At 39.8% G+C, this 18118-nt stretch overlaps 1 protein-coding gene across 2 annotated transcripts; it reads right to left on the bottom strand.

Moving 5' to 3' along the window:
- Nucleotides 1-335: 335 nt before the first annotated feature.
- On the bottom strand, nucleotides 336-13991 carry LOC149818089 (bZIP transcription factor 29-like). 2 transcript variants are annotated; one of them, XM_089984985.1, is made up of 4 exons: nucleotides 11997-13991; nucleotides 11561-11693; nucleotides 11380-11464; nucleotides 336-960 (listed from the first exon to the last, which is right to left on the bottom strand). In XM_089984985.1, the coding sequence occupies exons 1-4, from the start codon at nucleotides 13268-13270 to the stop codon at nucleotides 737-739; spliced, it is 1716 nt and encodes a 571-aa protein (XP_089841111.1). In that variant the 5' UTR covers nucleotides 13271-13991; the 3' UTR covers nucleotides 336-736. The 2 variants fall into 2 exon arrangements, with proteins under 2 accessions (XP_089841111.1, XP_089841112.1); XM_089984986.1 differs by lacking the exon at nucleotides 336-960 and adding an exon at nucleotides 6981-7025.
- Nucleotides 13992-18118: the final 4127 nt, after the last annotated feature.

The raw sequence follows: 18118 nt of genomic DNA, 5'->3' as shown, positions 1-18118 counted from the left end.
GCATCAAGTTGAAATCTTGCAAACAGAAAAACACATTAAAAATGTAATATTCCAGTTTCAGAGGCCTTTTCTATAATTTTAAACAGTTCACAGACTAACCAATAATTCCAAATTCGTCCAAAGATGTATCTTAAATTAGAGTCTGATAATTGAGGAGTGTAATTGAACAAAACTATGGAATTGTATTAAGTAGCAAGACGTCTCTTCGCCACAACCCACCAATTCCATTCGCACAGAACCCTCAAGTCTTTCACATATACGTCATAAACATTACACATTTAGACCAGACACAAATTTATACATATCACTTAAGAAACCACATACAACCATCTCAATTAAATAGACATACTTCAACGAATATCATTAAATGTCACCTTGGTTTAACAGCATAGCACAGAAGAAATAAAACAGGTGTTACATCATTAGTATACACTGAATCGTCTTCTGAAGACTGGAATTACAAAAAAATCTAAGAAAAAATTACCACAAAAACAACCAAAGTATATAAATAATCATCTAGGGTATTCTATAGCCATTGACCACAATGATCGCAAACTCAGACTCAACAAAAAACAGCAACAACCAAACCATATACAAACCCTTTAAAAAAGGAGACCTTCATTCAGATAAAATGTTAGGAGAGTTGTAAATGCCATACTGCTCGTTGCCACAGAATCACTTTTGATAAACCTTGGAACAACAGCAGCTGAGACAACGCTATATATAAATGAAACTATTAGTTTCCTTCCCTTGGACTTGCATTGTGTTTCTGACCAGCGGTATTTGTGGAATTCTGCTGTTGCTGTTGTTGTTGCATCTGATAAACAGGTACCTGATTGGTTTGTTGATGTAACTGGAATAACTGAGAATTAATCTGCAATTGTGCAGCCTGTGCATCTCCCAACTGTGCGGTAGCCAATTTCAGGCGCCGAACCTCCTCAGTTAGTGCTTCGTTCAAAGCTGCATGTTTTCTCGTAAGTAAGATGCACTGAAACCATAAAGAAATAACATAGGTGGTTGTGGAAGAGTGAAGATACAAAGGTGTTTTGCAAAACAAGGCTTCATTAGAAACATCAACATCAAGTTGCTGCAGATATTGAAATCAGTAACAATGAAATAGTCAGTTAAAAGCAGTCAAGCAAATTAGCATTCACATAATTATCACAAGAATGCCACTGAGAATTTTAGTGAACCAGTTAGTGAAACTCAACTGTTATATCATAGAATAAGAATGGACAGGCCTCCCTTGCAAGAATGACAACACCCACTGCAAATGATGTTCAACCCAAAGTATGGCATGAATCCGTGGGATATTATAACTCAAAGCCAAGGCCAGTTACCTCATCATCATGGTTGTAAGTTATAAAGATTAAAGACAACTTGAAACAAGTCAAACCACCCACAAGTGGCTCAGTTCTCAGGTTGATATTTTTGTGAGGTCAACAATATGATCTTGTAGACAATTTTTATGATGGCCAATCTCCAATGTTTTTCCCAATTGTGCAGGTACAAAAATTGAACAGCCCGCCACTGGACGGCAGAACAATTTGAACGTCCGCTATGGACGGCAAAACACGAGTGCCATCCGACAGGGAGACGGCACAACCAAATCGCCGTTTGATGTACCAAACATATGCGGATAAGTCCAAGCTTATCCTTATATCCTTCCAACCGTTCTGATACATTTCCCACGACGGGAAGACTCTTCTTAGATGAATCTTTGCAAGGGAAGACCTCTTCTAGACGAGTGCATTCAAATCTATGAATAGGGACCTACCCCTATACCCTGAGACATTTGAAAAATCTGGAATTTGCATACCTATGTGCTGGCTTAGTAAGAACATGTCTACATCAGTCTTGTTAACACGCTATCCAAGAAACCTTTGAAGAACGATCAAATCTACTACGGGCAAAAGAATGACCTTAAACGATAAAATGAATCCCCCGTGTTCAAAAAAGGTATTTTCCCCAGATCCCTAATCTAGTTATTTCAATCTTATTTAATCATTGATTAGGTACTTATACACAATTTTATGTTTATTTTCCTATTACAATCCACGACATAGCGTTTCAAGCTACGAGGATTGAAAAAAACCTGTTTCGTCTTTACCTTCCCGCAAGGCAAAGGATGATCAAAGCTTGTAACGGTATTCCCTACATTTTTAAAGAAGGATCTCACACAAATCCAAGTTCCATCCTCCCACGTACAAATTTAATCATCAATAGTTTTTGGTGACCGTGATGGGACGTCGTATCTTTTCTTGATTTTTTGTAGCTAGATTTGCATCACAGAAAAGTTTTGAAAATTTTGATTTTTAAGTTTTTTGTTCGGACGACAATTCCTGTTTTGTCGTCCGTTATGTTTTGGTTGTCAATGACGGTGCCATCCGTTGGCCACTGCTCGCAGAACTGCATTTTTGCAAAACCACAGGTTTGGCCGTCCAGTGACAACACCGTCTGTGGGCCACTGCTCGTAGAAACATCTAAGCTTTGGTCGTCCACCACTTTTTGCCATCCAACCGCTTTTAGTCGTCCAGATTTCGCCGTCCGGCATCGCTTGTCGACAGGTTTTCCAGACAACACCGTCCTCTGATAGTGTTGTTTGGTAACCTTTAGACGTTTCTCAGAACCTTGTGTATGTACGTTTGGCCATTTTCTACCAGACAACGTCGTCCGACTATGTTTGGCCGTCTGTAGACTCTGCCATTGACAGATCCTCGAATCTGCAGGTTATGCCGTCCGTAGACCCCCCTTGTCCGCGACTTTATTTTGACTTCTTTGTCCGTTAAATTTGCCCTTGCCTACGAACAAGTTGTTTGCATTAGTTGCATGCATCCAATTTAGGGCCAGGTAAATCACATATTCTAAAAACCCTTGCCGAAGAAAGTGCATTGTGACGTAGAAAATAAGAAAATACAACCTCCGACAAGTCAGGGCTTTGTGTGAAACATTGTTTGATTGATTGTGTGCTTCTCGTTTTATCTCCTCCTCTCTCAGGAAAGGGCCCATCTATTTTCTATGATCATTTGTATCTTTAGATCCCACCAATAGTACTTTTCAGTTGTTAGCGGGGCATATCAGTTGTGATACCATTGGAGCCAGATTTTCCATACTAGTACCCTTCACCTGTTAGCTAGGGTATATCGGCGTGGACCCAGAAAGGAGACAAAAACCCTCAAACCCGAAGAGACCTCGAAGATAAAACTGTTCTAGGGTATCCAAGTATTTTTGAAATCTCCCGTTAATTGTTTGGGCTTATGTGAACACTTGTTTGGGCTATAATGCATACCCGTTCTAAAGCCCACCAACATAAAATCAATCCATCCCAGAGGAACCACCTCTAAAAAATCCTACTTACGGGATGCTATCTTATATAATGCTAAACATCATATTCGATGAGAATCCGGACGAAAGGACTTACACGAACGCTCTTGATGAGTCTATGGATGATCAAAAAAGGAAAAAAGCCCTGATGCTTACTGAGTCCAGCTCACATCAATGCCCTCACCAATCTCGTAAAGTCCCTCACACGTGTTACAAGACGAGTAGTTCTGGCAAGAACAAGTCTACCAAAAGACGAGTCTACAAGACCTCACATTTCAAAGCTGGGTCTGAAGAATGACACCCCCATCAATCTCGTAAAGTCTCTTACGCAGGTTACGAGACAGATAACTCTAGCACAAGTGAGCTTACCAGGGGAAGAACCCCCTAGGATCTCGCATTTCAAAGTTCGATCCAAGAAAGACAATGTGCTAGCACAAACTAGAAGGAATATGGAGAAAATGAAAGAGATGAGACAGATACAAGAACAGTTGGGACGGGAGTAGGCATGAGCTGAAAGAAGAGCCCGAAGAACCCAGGAATCCGAATGTAAGAGGGCTCGATCAGATAGAGAGGCCAGGAGAAAAAACAGTCAGACTCCAGAGCCACGAGAAGAGTACAGTCAGTGAGGAGAGTCCATAGATCTAGGCCGACCTGTCCAGTCCAAAGCATGTCGTTTGAATCAGACAGAAAAATCAGATCACTGGAAGACATGGTCTAGAACTTAACGTCAAGGATGAGATATATGGATATGTACAGGAGAGAATATTTCATGCACGACCTTTTGCCTAATGGGTATGAGGACGACGATGATACACCTTCCAAGTTCCAATAGTCGTGTGGGAAAGGGGACCCAAGAACTCACTTGTCCTTGTTCATTAGTATGGCTAAATATCGAAACAATGACAAGAGACTGATCAATTGGTTCCCTCGAAGCTTGAAATAAGAGGCCTTGAAATCGTTTGCCACCCAAAACCTCCAAAACATCAGAAATTTCAAGCAGATGATCAAGCAGTCAAATTCAACGTGGAGACCCTTCCTACCACAAGCCAGTTGTAGGATCTCAAGCAAAAAGAGGAGGGCCCCAACGAATTCATAAATCAATGGTGGTCTACGACTAGCATGATAAAAGAGCCTAACGCGAATTTTCATATGTACTGGTCATTCTGATGGACAATTTTTCTCAACCTCTACGAAGCCTCAGCAGCATGGCTCAGGTTGAAACATATGTTGAACTCATCAAGATGGCTTCAACCTTCAAAATACGCATAAAAAGAGGAGTATACAACGGGTTCCTGAAGAACAGTAAAGAGAATAACATCTAATAGGAAGTCAGACCTGTCCAAGGGCTAGGTCAATGCCGTAAGGGCCTCAGGACAGAACTTCAGCAAGAAGAGGCATAAGGACGGTAACCAGAAGGCCTCGAAGAAGTAGAATGAGAACAGATAAGGGGCAATCCTAAGTAGACCAGGGACAGAACGCTCGCCAAGTTCGAGCAATCTCAATCACAGGTTATGGATTTGTTGCTACATGACGACTTACTAGGTTACCCGAATGTCTAACCCACTACAGATGAAAGGGAACAACCAAACTAAGTACTGCCGATATCACAGAATTGTGGGGTACGACACCGAGGACTGCTCCATCTTAAAGCACATTATTCAAGACAACATAGACAACGGAGAACTGCTTTTGAACACAAAATAGCTGGAGACCAACAACAACGATCATACCACAGCGGCTCGGGCGTGTGAAACGACTAAGAACTGGTTCACATGGAACAGTACAAGACAAGAGTCGACTGACAACACAACAATCTGCATTCCACGAGCCCTCATCTGCAGTAAAAATATGCTATCAAGGAGAACAGAGGGTCCAAGGAAGAGGAGTTTCATGGGAAGCCAATCAGATACACCTAGTTGATTTGGATCCACCCGTTAACAATCACACCAAAGTTCCTCTCTCGAAGTCCATCACAGAAAATGATGACTTTCATGTACAGTTTTCATTCCCCAAAAGGTTCAAGGTCATTCTAGCTATACCAAGAAGGAGAACGCAAGGTCTCGAACACAAAGGGCTCAAGCCGAAAGCTAAAAAAGAAAAACTCGCTTAGGTTTTGAAGGGCCACTTCCAAAAAAGGCCCACATCAGAAAACACGAGACAAACTCTCTCCCCACGAGGACCCAGCCTGGGACAAAAAAGCTTTAAGGCAACTTGGACTCTCTCATCTCTCCGTCTAAAAAGGGTCATCAGGATCAAAATAAGATTATAACAGGACAGGGCAGATCTACAATGGTTCGGAGGAGGATCTTCAACATGAATTACCATCCCATGACCCAAGTAAGTCTCTAAGACCTAGACTCTATAAATAGTTTTTAAAAAATCCAAAAAACTTAAAAAACCAAAAATCCCCCAAAAATAGAAAAATTCTCAAAATCCAAAAAATTGAAAAAATTCAAAAATATTTTCTTCTTTCAAGATATCCCCTCTTTGCAGGAATATATTATTCATGTTGACGAGGCCAAGGAAGCTTCTATTTTCAGAACATTCTCAATGATGCCTTTTAAAAAACAAAATCATGTTGGGGTGTGTTAAAGTAGTTTGAACCTATCTATAACCCAAAGATAGGACATTCATTTAAAGTTTAAATTCCTTAGACAAGAAGAAACCTCCAGCAGCCAAGCATACACATCCTACACTAGCTCAACCTCGTTCGACGAGACCCAAGTGATCTTGAAAGCCCATTTTACCCTTGGACACTGGCCTGACCTCGTTCAACGAGACCACAAACAATCTTCACGCCCCAATCATCATGAACTGATCCGACCTCGTTCGACAAGACCCACAATGGTCTTGGCAGTCCAGTTTACCTTGACTCCCATAGGCATAAGAAAAGATAATAGAACTTCATCATAATGTTAGGCATATCATTGCATTAATCATTAAAGATCAGGGATCTTCCCCCAAATCAGATCTTGCTCTCATAAAAAATAGTCATTCTCTCACGTAGATCCTTGCACCTGAGAGTCTTTCACATTAGACATCTAATTCTTAGGAGAAGATAAGGAAGTGATAGAGTGAGGCTAAAGGATTTTAATCCAATAATTCCAGCCCATGAGTACATAAGGATGAATTATAGGGGCAAAAAATTATTATCAATGCATAAATGTAAGGCCTTTGGAAAATCACCTAGGTAACCAACTCTCCAGGAAAAGAGTAGGGTGGTGAATACCTTCGATGCTGATCTACCTCATAGGTCGGTCCCCAGAAAGGCCTTTCCTTCTATCTCAATAGAAAAATATTAAAAAAGCATGCACAAAACATAGCAGGGCATTTAAGATAATACTTACCCCTCAGACCATGGCTTGGTGGCAAACTCCAATTATGAAACAACCTTCGGGATAGTGATTGAAAACAAAAGTGTGTGAGGGAAGAAAGCCAATACTTACCTCCGGTACTTATGACAAGGAGGCAGACTCTGGTCAGGTGTTCTTAGAGACAGAGGTTTGATAGATAGTGGCATCCCTCCTGCATTTGGTAGTCATGAAACCTATGATTGCCGAATCTCAGTTCTAGGGATAGCAAAAGTAAGGAATAAACCCCATGCAGATAAAAGCCGAGGCTAGAAAGGGACTTACCTAGAGGTAGAATCTGTACTTGAGCCTATTCCTTCAAAGTTCAAGCCTTAGTGAGGACCATTGGACCTAGCAAAAATGTTTGAGACTTAATCTTGCATTCCTGTAACTCGTCTCTTAAGAAACGAAGGTGAAATTAGAGGAGAAAATTTTCAATGAATCTAAGTATCGCTATCTTAGACCAACCTGAGAAGATAAAAGTCTAAAGTGTAGGAATCTCACATGCATGAATCAACTTGTAAGGAGGTTATAATTTTTGAAAAAAAAGACAAATTCTTGACCCTATATGATCAATCATTCATGGCCATCATAGGTTACCAACTTTGTTATAAATGCATAAATCCTTATCATTGCATGCATCAAAGAATCTAGATATAGAGATTTGAAGTCTAAGAAATATATAGAAATCCCCTCATTGTGGTAAGAAATCTCGTGTCTATATTGATCATCTTACTGGGGCAACTTCATTTTATCCATGAACCCACCAGAGGTATAGGACTCCTAGCGCTCGCCTCTACGAATTTTCAAAAGAAAGTCATTATAAAGGCATCAAAAAATCAAAACAGGGTTAAAAGGTATGAAAGGGAGTCACGTTTCTCTTGTGCTATCTTTGCCTGACGCCGAACATTTTATATATATATATATACACACATATCAAACCAGCCTGGCCTCACTCGGCGAGAGCACAGACGGTCCCGAAAACCTGGTTTACTTTCTAACGTTGGCACCGACCTCGCTCGGCAAGACCACCAAATGATCTTGGCAACCAAGTTGTCTTCGAACTAATCCGACCTCACTCGGTGAGACCCATAACGGTCCCAATAATCCAACCCCTCATTTTCTTTGGATGTTGGCACCAACCTCATTCAGTGAGACCTATCACGGTCTCGACAATCCTGTTTTCTTTCAGACAATATCCCAACCTCGTTTGACAGGACCGCATCCAGTCCCGACGACATGGTGTTGCGCGTTTTGAGTGTACTTTGTCATAAACTGATTCACATTGATTAATAACATAGAGGGGCACGAGTAGACACCAAAATTTTTGTAATGCCCAATCTCTAATATTTTTCTCAAGTATGCATGTATAAAAATCGACCACCCCGCCACTGGACAACAAAACAAATTTAGTCATCCAGTGATGGACAGCAAAACAGTTTGGTCGTCTACGGTAGACAGCAGAATACGAGTGTTGTTCGATAGGGGAACAACACAACCAGATTGTCGTTCGATGTACCGAACATAAGCGGATAAGTCCAAGCTTATCCTTATCTCCTTCCAACCACCCTGGTACATTTTCCAAGATGAAAGGACTCTTCTTGGATGAATCTTTGCACGAGCATAACTCTTCTAGATGAGTGTATTCAAATCTATAAATAGAGACCTACCCCTATACCATGAGACATCAGAAAAATATGGAATTTGCATACCTATGTGCTAGTTCTGCAAGAACACGTCTAGATTAGTCCTGCCAACACGTTGTCCAAAAAAACCTTTGAAGAACGATCACATTTACTACAGACAGAAGAACGAGCCTAAACGATAAAACAAACCCATGCGTTCAAAAAAGGTATTTTTCCCAAATTCCTAATTAAGTTATTTCAATCTTATTTAATCTTTCATTAGGTACTTATACACAATTTTATGTTTGTTTTGCATATTGCAATCCCCGACGAAACGATTCAAGCTACGAGGATTCAAAAAACATAATTCGACTTTACCTTCTCACAAGGCGAAGGACGGTCGGAGCTTGTAACAGCGTCCCCTATGTTTTTCAAGAAGGATCTCACGTGAATCCAAGTAAGTTCCATCCTCCCACATACAAATTTAATCATGGTGTCTAGAGATATCAATCCAGTGTCAAGCTCATTTGAATAGATTTTGCCAGCTAAGCTTGCATGCGATTAGATCACCTTGGCACAATTGTCAAATCCAAAGCACATATATCATTTTTATGCATCATTCAGGATCCCACAAGGAAAAAAAGAGTTGCACCACTGGTATGCCACTCAGTCCCCATTTCTGGAGGACAAGGATCCAGTTCCCTACACCTTTGCTAATTTTTCTTTACAAATAAACATTAACTGAGTTGAACTTGAACAACCAGGTTTACAAAAATAGGTGGGAGCCTGCAAGAGGGTGTATCAAGAACAGCCTAGTCATGGGTTGGGTCATTTCATGTGCAGCTGTAGCTATACCAGATGCAGAGAGGAAAACCAGTAAACTGTCGTTTGGAGGTAAGACAAGAAGTTACAGGGAACCCTTTTGCAGTTAGAACATTACTTTCTCCCTCACATAGCCAACATTGAATAATAACAATAAATATATTCTTTATATATATATAAATATATATATATCATTTATTTATTTATTTGCTACAAGCAGTTGTACTTACAATCGAGTTGGAATATCATGATGTGAGTTGTTTTGACTCAATCTAACCTCACGTGTTCAGCTTGCTCAATTTAGTAGGAATTGACTCTTGGATCATGTTTTTTTTGTACGGGAAAACATGTTTTTATGAGTCAGAAAAAATTGATACATTCATAGATGTTGATTTTTGGATTGCCGGAAAACCTGTGTACAAGTCAGATTCCGGGGATCCAAAAGCCGGTTACCACTAAATAAAACATGTAGATCACATCTATGGTGTTAGATGTGACAAAAAAAACAAAAATAAAAAGTGCACTTTTGCTAAGACGACTGTAATATATATATATATATATATATATATATATATATATATATATATATATATATATATATATATATATATATATATATATATACAGGGAAGGGGGACCATCCAACCAAAGGAAGGTCCAAAATCTACAACTGATGATAATCGACGGTGTTCCTTCTCTAACGATCAAGCTTTTCTTCGATCAGACTTTACATATTAGATTTTTATCATTCATTTAGTGAGCGACATGTTTCGGATTATAAATTTTCAATGTTTAGATGCATTTTTGAAAGCGCTAAAAATCAACTGCCCACAATACTTTGTATTGTAAAGTTTTAAATGCATTGTGAGCAGTCAATTTTTCAAGTTTTCAAAAACATGTCTTTATGTCATAAAGTCTTTGTGTAATGCATATTTCTTACTAAATAAATTATAAAGAACAAATATATGAGGTCCGACCGATGAGATGCTCAGGCATTAGAGAAGGAGAGTCGTCCGATCGTCGTTGGTTGTAGATTTTGGACCTTCCTTTGGTTGGACGGTACCCCATATATATATATATATATATATATATATATATATATATATATATATATATATATATATATATATATATATATATATATATATATATATATATATATATATATATATATATATATATATATATATATATATATATGAAATTGGAAACACCGGCCAAATTAACAGTTTAGTCCAAAAAATTCATATGAGACATCATAAACTCAGTCACACATCTAGTTCTCAAGATTTTGCCAGCAGGGAAAATCATGTAAAGTTTAAAAATTTTCTTTTTTGGAAAATATCAGAAAATCTTGGTAAATTAAAGGATAAAAAAGCAAAAAAAATATAGAAAATATTTAAAAAGAATAAAAATACAATTCTAATTGCAATGTATTGGAAACAAAGCTCAAATTGAATTTATTGCAAATTTTCAAATGTTGTGAATTTAGTGCAATAAATTCAAATTATCAATAACATTTGTGACTATGTTAAGAAGAACATGTAAAATAGCATTAAACCCTTTTCTGTATAACAGCATCTAGCAGCTTTAAAAGACCAAAAACAGTATTTGATCAGGAAATTCATGTACACATCAAACAGAGACTTTATGTTCTTTCTATCTCAAAGTGGAAAGTAATAATTATAACAAAAACATATTTTAATGTGAATTTAGTGCATATGTGTTTCTTTATGTGTGTTAACAGCATACTTTTAGGAAAGTTGGACCACCATCATATTGACATGAATGGTACCCACTGAGCATCAGTTATTAGAAAGGAATTCTCAACCGCACTCTCCACATTTCAGAAAATGCAAACATTCTAAGAAAATCATTCAACAAGCCTTAAAAAAGATTTCCAAAACAGGTTGTATTGAAACAAGCTTACTGTCTCAGCATTCCTTGACTGCTCAAGTGATTTTCCAGTGTACTTCTAACTTGAGATGAAAAACTTTGTCTAAGATTAAGAAAATTCTTGTGCTAATAAAGAAACAGCATTCACTGAAAATCAAATGCCGACCGTCACCTCTGAAGATACCATGCTTATAAACAGTGTAATGCTCTTTCCAGTTTCCAAAAGTATACATTGAAAGACAGCTAGATCAAACATCAGGTTCATTTCAGTTGCCACGTCTCATTCTCAGTTGTAAGCATATAAAATCAATCCATAAATACCACAATCAATGCATATAGAATGCAAAAATTCTCCAAGTTACCATCTCTTAGCTGTGCTTGCTGTTCCATAGCTTGAAGACGAAACTTTAGCTCATTGTTTTGGCTTGTAAGCCCAGAAGAATCCCTCTGCAAGGAAAAGGAACATTTTGATAACAAACAATTAAGACACAGCTGGTACAAGAATGCCACAATGTTATGTCTGAGCAATATAGAAGCGCTCACCTGTAGCAATGTCAACTGTGCAGATAACGTGGTGGCTTCTGTCTGCAAAGTCTGTACCTTGTGCTCCAATTCTGAAATATAACGCATTTTCCGTTCCTTTGAACGAGCAGCTGACTGCCGATTAGCCAATATCCTGAAGCACAATTTTACATCAACAAAATAAATATAACATATTACCATCATGTTATTCACAAATACAACGCTATCTAAAGTTATACAAAAACCAAATATAAATCTTTATGCTCAACACTGCATGGAACTTAAACAGGTCTGGGAATAGATAGTGCAGTTAATGATTCTTTGCCTTAACAGCAGAATCAAATACACTTTTTACAATCTAGCATCAAGCACGGTGTGCTTAATGAGAAACATCAAAGGGAAAAAATTATCAATGCATAAAAATGTATGTGAAACATAAAACACAATTATAGAGCACCTTTTAGCACGTTTGGGATCTGTCATTGCAATCTCTGCAAGTTTTTCACTGGCCATGATCTTCTTTAGTTCATCACTGCTAAATTCTCCATTCCCAAACTCCAAGCTGAAAGGAGCTGATCCATCCATGGAGTTGCTGCGAGAATGTCGAAGTCCACCATTCCCTGGTGATGGAGGCAATTTAGGACCATCTTCACAGAAATTTGGCATCCTTCCCATGAAGCTATCCATTGAAATACTTCTGCAGTGACGAGAAGTGCCAGTATGGGGAGTAGCATCAGTGTTCCGTTTGTTTCCCTCTCTTTTCTCTTTCTCTAGCAAGAGAGAAGGATTTGCACCTTGTAGGCCATTGCTGGTTTCATTAACACTGCTCTCAGCATCATTATCACTGCTGTCAATGATGTCATCTTTCATGCAATTTGCTTTGGTACCACTGGTTCCACTATCCAAATCATCATGATTTTCAGAACCCTGCTTGTCTGAAACTCCACTGCTGTTCAAAGCCTCCACTGTATCCAAATTCATATAAGCTGAGAACAGATCATCTGCAACCTCTCCTTCGGATTTTCTCTCACCCATCTCTTCAATATTTTGATTGGTGGCCCAATCAAGTTCTTGCTTGATTTTAGGCCCAAAATTCTCCTTCAAAGAAGCAGATCGGTCAAGGAAGTTCTGCTGAACAAAGCTTGGTGAGGGAAGTGATCCTCCTGCGAAAGCAAAGGGAATTTCGCTATGGGACCGCCTGTGGGCTTTACGGGGAGGAAGGGAGTCAGGGGCACGAGCTGGACTGCCACGAGCAAAAGGATGGGGCGACATGCTCTGCGGTTGACCACCAACATCTCTTTCCTCCATGGAGACATCAACGGAGATCGGGTCTGATAGCGAAGAAGAAGATGAGTCCCGATAGGGTGATGGGCTCAATGGGGGCAACGAGTCCAGGGAGAAGAATGCCGGCTGGGACAACGAGCGTGAATGTGAGGGGACCGGGCCTGAACCAGAAAAATGGACCTGAGAAGGCTGTGAACTGGGAGAACGGGAAGAGACCGGGACAGGAGATGTCAGGGGAAAATGAGGGTGGGATGGGGGGATGCCGACGCGCTTGTTCTCCGGACTAAGACTTTGGAAATGACGCCCTGGAGCTCGGATTTGAGAATTAGTCGACTGCAAGAGTTCGATTTTGCCGGACTGCTGCTTCTGGATGGAAGAAGACGAAATCCCGAATGGAGATTGGAGTCGTTGGATCAGATCCGCACGTGCCTCCTCCATTTCATCCATCAAAATGAACACCTTTCTCTCCCTCTTCTCCCCCAACAGACACCACAGCCAACTATCCTCTAACTCTACCCGAAAACACTTAATCCTCCTCACTCAGATGCTTCAGAAACCCCAAATTCCTCCATATTCATCCCGTCGAGAAAAAGAAGCAACAACTCCCTACTCAACCCGCGACCCCTCACTCACACCCGTTCAGATTCATCAGAAATCCAATTTCCTCCGAACGCACCCGTCGACAGACAAGCATCAACAACAACAACGATACACTCCACGTAAAGATGCTCACTCACTCCCACTCAGATCCCTCAGGAAACCCTGATCTCTCTAGACACGTCCAAATCACAGAAGAGAAACACAAGCAGACGAAAGAAACAAAACGAAATCCTAACCAAAAGCATAAATAAGCAACTCAAAGCAAGATTACAGCAGCAACAGCAGAAAAAGAAGCTAGTTAGAAGAGAAACACGGCATCACAGTACGTCCAGAAGCGAAACCCTAGACCTAAACCCTAAACCTCAAGAAAGGAGAAGAATGCACCACAATCAGCGGAGGAATGCCGTAACAAGCGAAGAGAGGGACCATGCCTCGATTATTTTCCGGCCACAGCCACCGCAATGCCGCCGGGGAAGGGCGGAATTTAGCCGGAAAACCACCGACACGGGCGTCTTTCCGACGATCGAGGGCCGAAGCAGCGACTAAAGATCAGAGAGAGAGAGAGACGCGGAATTCCAATATCATTTCGCCCGGATTTCATACGCATTTCATTTGGACCGAATTTGGGTTTCATTCCGACACCTTCTTAAATACTGAATCCTTTATTCTGCGCAAATGTCACTTTTTCCCAACTATTTTTTCTCTTAATTCGGTGTTTCGCCCTCCACCTTGGGAAAAATCATTTGAACTGCCTCCAATTTTAAGAAATGTTGGAATGGCCCAACGATTTGTTTTATTTATTTATTTATTGGTTTTGAATGTGATGGATGAGTTGTACTATGTTTGATGCGCCGTTCACATTTGGATTTTAGTTGGATTATTCAGAAGAAAAACTGGATACCAAATCCAGATCTGAATCCGTCTTCTTCAACTACCGAATTCAACTAAAACAGATTCGGATTTGGAGATTTGGGTCGAATATCAGATAACATCGAATCGTTTGACCAAAAACACAGATAAAATGTTAAAATGATTTGCAGAGGCGTTTTTAGAATAATAATGAATTCATGAAAACAAGGGAAAGAGTTATTCAGCATTCTTTAAACCAAAAAGGGGGGGGAGGGGTTCCCGTATAATTACAATGAGGAAAGGAACGTGCCCATGGGGATGTAAAACCTCCTCTCCTCGCCTTTGGTTTTGTTCCTTCCCTCTTCCCGTCGTGATCTCCGCTTCCTTGTCGGCTAAACGCCGTCAAGCAAGTCAACGTCAGCGAGAAGACGCCCCGTGACGCCGACGTTAACGTCCGTCAATCACGCCGTGAAGTCCACGTGGACTTCCCGCTTTTATCTCACCTCCTCCTCTTCGACCGCCACGGCCTCCTTTCTCGGGCATCGCGACAAACATTATCTGATGACGTCACCGTGATGACCTGGACGAATGGAGGCTCTCCGTAACACGTCGATGCGGGCCCGCGCTCGAGAACGTGGCACGAAATGATTCGTTGTAGCCGGGATGGCTAATGAAATTTGGACACGTGGTGGGTACGGTGGGGGGATTGGTGGGCCCGCTGTTTGTGGTGTGGTGCGCTTGTCATGCGGCTTAATTGCGCAGGAATGGTGACTTTTGGGAAGGGGGGGGGGGTGTGTGATTATCAACCTCAAGGTAGCTCGCTTTTGACTTAAAACGGACTCGTTGACAGCTCCGACTCGTGAGTCGTGAAGCTAGCAACTAGGGGAAAATATTGTCTTAGGCTCCTATGGATGTGTGCCGTATGATAAAAGAGAGAAAATGTTGTCTTTGATCGTATTTGTTTTTTCACGTGAAAATACAAACTTTTGAATATTGAAATTGGGTGGTTGTTGATTTTGAAAAATCAGACATACATGTGATTCAAGAAACAGCTTCTTCTAACGGAAACATGAAGGATAGAACTGAAAGAAACTAAAAAATGAAAGAGAAGTTCTTAAACCACGTGGTTTTCCGATGGGCGACCACCCTTTTATATATATATATATATATGGGGTAACTAAAATAATATAAAAGAACCAAGATTTTTATAGGCTTTTTATTTTTTTTTTAAATTTTACTGTAAGGATGCAATCTAGATGCATGATTTTTATAGAAACAGACTAAGAAGGATCTTTTAAAGCTTAAGAATCAAAGGCTCAAAATATTTAAAAATATGCAAACATAAAAAAAACACATTTCTTGATTCGATTACGATGATTCAATAGTCAATTTCAAGCAAATGAGCTACGCCGAATGCATATGTAGGGCTAGATTTGCAAAATAACCTTACCAGATTACATATTTTGCTAGTTTTACATGTTTTGATTTTCTTTTATACATATATATATATATATATATATATATATATATATATATATATATATATATATATATATATAGAGAGAGAGAGAGAGAGAGGTTTAATGGAGGCCCAAACAGTAGACACCACCGGTTTTTAGCAGCGGCAATAAAGACCACCCGCTAAAGACCTTTTGAGCAGATGCGCATCCACTCGTTTGATGCGGGAAGGGCGTCCACCAATATGCCCTTTACCATTACACTCTTCCCTGTATATATATATCAAAAAAATCACTCACGAGACATTGATCATCATAAAACAAACCACACAAATCATATTTACCTCCCCCCCCCCCCCCCCGCAAAAAAAAAAGATTGGTTATATGTTTATTCTATACAAACAATTTGCAGCAAATATTTTCATATCATGGTTTAGAATCAATATATATTTATTTTTAGTTTTGAAATACACACACATATACACAAATTTTTTATTTTTTTGACTTTATAAAAAAAAATCAAAGAAAAAATCATTTTACTCTTCAAGTTCATTAGCATAAAACTCTGTCTTCCTCACCGATCAGGGAGCACACCCAGTTTCAGTCTGCGCACCTATGGGTTTCAAACTCATGACCTATGGTCAACTCAGTAGAGCCCTAGTGGGCTCTCATTTCTTTCACTTAGACCACCTTGCCTTCTTTCACTTAGCCCGAGTGGTACTACTATTTTTACTTAATAAAACTAGGGTTGTCAACGGGTTGGGTCTACCCAGATTCAATCTGGACCAAACCCTATAGGGTTCAGTTATGGTGTCAAACAAAGGCGTAGCTAGGAGGGGCAGGACTGGGCTATAGCCCAGTCCTCCCTCCCGAAACAGTTAAATTTTTTTTTTAAAGCCCAGTCCTAGCTCAGCCCTGATTCCATATGAAATAGATTTTTATCCATTTTTGTAGCCCAGCCCAGCCCTAACTGCAGCAAATAGTTTGATTTGTCCATATGAAATAGATTTTTATTAATAATTATAGCCATTTTTTATTTTATCTCAAAAAACCTCCAACTATCACACAAATATTTTTTTTTTGCTACACCCCTGTTTGCCCCCCCCCCCTCACATGAATCCTAGCTACGCCATTGGTGTCAAATAAGAAGATCCAATTAAGAGCCTTATTCGGACCCAAAAGTCCAATTAATACATGGACCCAGGTATAATTTTTGAAAGTTTATACAGTGATTAAGAAGTCCTTACCCGAGTTTCGATTATGACCCGCAATTGTCACGACCTTTTTTTTTTGCGTCTTTCTGACTTGTGCAGAGAGGAAGATTGACAGATTATCTGGACGATGCATCACACAACTTGTCTTAGGCGAGGAGTTACGTAAGCCTAACAAAAGCGAAATCAGAGTCATGCATATTCCATGTATGCTTAGCACAACAGAATATCAAAAGCGACAGAGTCAAACGAGTTAATAGAATGGGACAATGTCAATTGTCAGTACAAAGAACCTTCAAGCCTACGAGAGACGAGTGTATCGCCTTCCTGTGATGAGTGCACAAGCAGTCGAAGATCGATATAGTCAACTACATGTTCGAATAAACATCACAGACCTTAGAGAGCATCGAGTTTCAAAGATGCACCAAACGAGAAGTATATTGCATTTTGGCACTTGCGGTCCCCACGGAGCATTGCGTGCAAGGTTGGGCGGAAAGGCGGGCTGCCAGAACAAGCCTCGCGCATGACTAGTGATGCCCATGAGAAATTTGCATACTCGTGAGCATCCCATGCACTGCGATGTGCTTCTTTAAAAGATCAATGATGCCAATTATTGTGAATGTATTTATTCAAAATTTAGATACAAGCTCGTGAATAAAACCAAATCAAACTCAAGCTGGTTGGACTAAGCCCAAGTTAGGGGAATTCGGATCCATACATGAACAATCTGATAAGCAACATCGCCATGCCAATCACATGAAGTTGATTTGCATGGGGCCCACTCATCGTTAACATGTGATTGGTTGTTATGATATTGATTATGACATTGTGAATGATTGAAAAAAGATAAACCAAATTGGAATCAGAGTCGAATGAAAAAAAAAATTTTAAACCAAATGTGGATCCTACTAGCTTAAAACCCAATATTTATATGTAATCAGGTTTGGGTTTTAGTTGGATTTGGATTTTAATCGGATACGGGTCAGGTTTCAATGAAAAAATCCATACCAAGAATCTGATTTCAAGTCGGATATGGATTTGTGGTGCAGAGCATCCTGAAGATCTAAGTTTTGAAGATGAATTGGATCAAATTCTAATTCCCAGATCCGATCTAGGATGCGATCTAGGATGCGATCTAGATGCATGATTTTTATAGAAACAGAGTCAGAAGGATCTTT

The sequence above is a fragment of the Nuphar pumila genome, chromosome 13 (genome assembly GCF_984573655.1).
Source record: "Nuphar pumila chromosome 13, dmNupPumi1.hap1.1, whole genome shotgun sequence".
Classification (NCBI taxonomy): domain Eukaryota; kingdom Viridiplantae; phylum Streptophyta; class Magnoliopsida; order Nymphaeales; family Nymphaeaceae; genus Nuphar; species Nuphar pumila.
This window is presented reverse-complemented; position numbering and strand designations above follow the sequence as displayed.